This window comes from Corythoichthys intestinalis, chromosome 15 (assembly GCF_030265065.1).
Source record: "Corythoichthys intestinalis isolate RoL2023-P3 chromosome 15, ASM3026506v1, whole genome shotgun sequence".
Lineage (NCBI taxonomy): Eukaryota > Metazoa > Chordata > Actinopteri > Syngnathiformes > Syngnathidae > Corythoichthys > Corythoichthys intestinalis.
Window position 1 is genome coordinate 29,941,184 of NC_080409.1, and position 2,617 is coordinate 29,943,800.

A 2,617-nucleotide genomic window follows, 5' to 3' on the forward strand; every position below is an offset into this window, starting at 1 on the left:
TAATCAATAGCTGCAGCCCTAAAAATGAGTGAAGAAGCTGTCATAACTGTTGTATAATTTGTTTTCAATATGATTAAAAATTATTATATTGGGATATATCGAGATTGTGATCGATTTTCCCCTGATCGCACAGCACTAGTGTACAGTGAGAGTTGCACAGTGCAGTTCATTAGCTGCAGATTGGATTAGACATCTATCCCCCGTCAGTTGTAGTGAAACATGATCACTTATTGCCATCCATCCCAGTTGAAATTCATTTATTGTCTATGACTGTCAATGGCAGTAAATTTGTTCATATTAACCTTTGAACTGTTTTAAAGTCTTGATTTAGTTATCTATTTTATGTTTGCTTCCGGGTTAAGTGATTTAGACCGAAGTATCTATTTTACACATCAGAAAACCTGCACTACCAGGGTGCAACATGGCTCGTGGCAACTATTCTCACCTACCCACAACACGAGTGGCGACTCCAAAAACGCTGCCAGCAGCTCGGAAATAGTCGATAGATTAATCGACTACTAAAATAATCGATAGCTGCAGCCCTAAAAATGAGTGAAGAAGAAGCTTTCATAACTGTTGTATTTTTTTCCCAATATGATTAAAAATTGTTATATTGGGATATATCGAGATTGTGATCGATTTTCCCCCGATCGCACAGCACTAGTGTACAGTGAGAGTTGCACAGTGCAGTTCATTAGCTGCAGATTGGATTGGACGTCTATCCCCGTCAGTTGTAGTGAAACATGATCACTTATTGCCATCCATCCCAGTTGAAATTCATTTATTGTCTATGACTGTCAATGGCAGTAAATTAGTTCATATTAACCTTTGAACTCTTTTAAAGTCTTAATTTAGTTATCTATTTTATGTTTGCTTCCGGATTGAGTGATTTAGACCGAAGTATCTATTTTGCACATCAGAGAACCTGCACTACCATGGTGCAACATGGCTCTTGCCAACTATTCTCACCTACCCACAACACGAGTGGCGACTCCAAAAACGCTGCCAGCAGCTCGGAAAGAGTCCCGTCCATGGTGCCTCTGCCTGGTTCCTTGTTGATCAATCAGTCGATGCTGGCGGCAGGTCTCCCTCCACGCAGGACAGAACAAAGCCGCCGCGAGGCATCGACCTCCCCGGATGAGCTTTCTCTCGCACTCCCTATTGTTTCGCGCTGTCCCACTTCTCTCGACGCATGGTTTAATATTCCAAAAGTAGTTAAAAGCAACTCAACATAGTTCCAAAAATGCCGCACAGCATTTCCAACGGTTAAAGTGGTGAAATACCATGATTATTCCACGTCTCGGAGGAAAAAATACTTGATCCAAACTTCGCTATAACAGTTGCTAGCGTTGTCTAGGATACACGACTCGCGCCGTAAAGAAAAAAAAATGAACAATGCAAACATAAAAAATGTACTAAATGCGCGCACAGGAACACGTGGAGTGAATGTTGTTGCTTGCAGGTTGTTGTTGTTGTTGTTTTTTTTTTCTCGTGAAGTTGGGTCACACCTGGTACAAACACTTCGCACACGAACAAAAATGACTGGAAAGCGAGGAGCGCCAGGAGAAATGTGATGGACACAAGTTTTGTCCAATCAGCTCATATAACATACACAAACCCCGCCTTAATAACGAATTAACCAATCATTAGTCCGGATTTGGTAGGGCTTTCACTGGAAATGACGTAATCGCCTACAAAAACAATTTATTAGTTTAGAGTGGGTTTTACACTACTGAGTATTACTAGTTCAAATAAAAAATGTTTAGCCACTGTCGGTTCTTTGTTGCTGTTGTTTTGTTTAAAAAAAAAAAATCACAAAGCTGCTGCTAAACTAATTTACAATACAGTAATAATTATTAGTAATAATTATTTTAACCTGTCAGTTTTGTTCCACCCATATTTCATTTCATAATAATGTCAAACATTTTTTTTGTCACGGTACCAAGATTTTCAACTCGATATTGATACTAAAAATAGTCTATGCTACCATTTTCGATACTTCATCAATAAAAAAAAAAAGTAATGTTTTTAATGAATAAAAATAGCTGTTCCATTGGCCAAGGTAAATACACAACCTCACACCAATAATTCTATCACTTGCAGACGTCCTATCCATTTGAATTGGATTTGCTGTCAACCCTCCCACTTCAAAAAAGACTGGACGCATAGAACCGTCAATGGCAGCCAATGAGTTAACAAGGTGAATGCAAAAAGATCCTCCAATACTATCACGAATAGTGCAAAATCAAAAGTACCCCATAATAATACATTTCTGATGACCTGTTGTAGTGCAGAAACAAATGAGTATCGACACTTTTGTCGTCAAACATTGTAACTGGATACATTTCAGTATCGATACTTCTATACTTTTGACAACACAGAAACAAATGAATGAATGACCAACAAGCGGACCTCATCTTTTATCACCAATTTTTGAGTTATTTGTCGATCATCCAGTTCGTTGGCCAGCAGCGTCTTCTCGAGGACATTCGGCATCATTACATTTTCAGTCGCTTGTGGCGGTGTTTTGGAAAACCGACACATTTCAGACATGCATACAAAAAGTATTAAAAGTGTTCAAAAAGAGAACCGAGGCATTTTTTAAATCAATCAGCTA

General features: G+C 38.8%; 1 protein-coding gene across 5 annotated transcripts in view; it reads right to left on the bottom strand.

Annotated features, from left to right (window-relative positions):
• ccdc88c (coiled-coil domain containing 88C) overlaps positions 1-1,549 on the bottom strand; it is a 56,375-nt gene extending 54,826 nt beyond the window's left edge. For 4 of the 5 annotated variants that reach the window (XR_009067141.1, XR_009067142.1, XM_057859329.1 and 1 more), the window contains exon 1: positions 974-1,549. Coding sequence is in view for 2 of the 5 variants with exons in the window: in XM_057859329.1 (XP_057715312.1) it covers positions 974-1,033 (60 nt within the window). In the remaining 3 variants the exon portion in view is untranslated. Of the gene's footprint in view, positions 1-449; positions 486-973 lie in introns of those variants that run through there. The other variant, XM_057859331.1, reaches the window with a different exon arrangement.
• Positions 1,550-2,617: the final 1,068 nt, after the last annotated feature.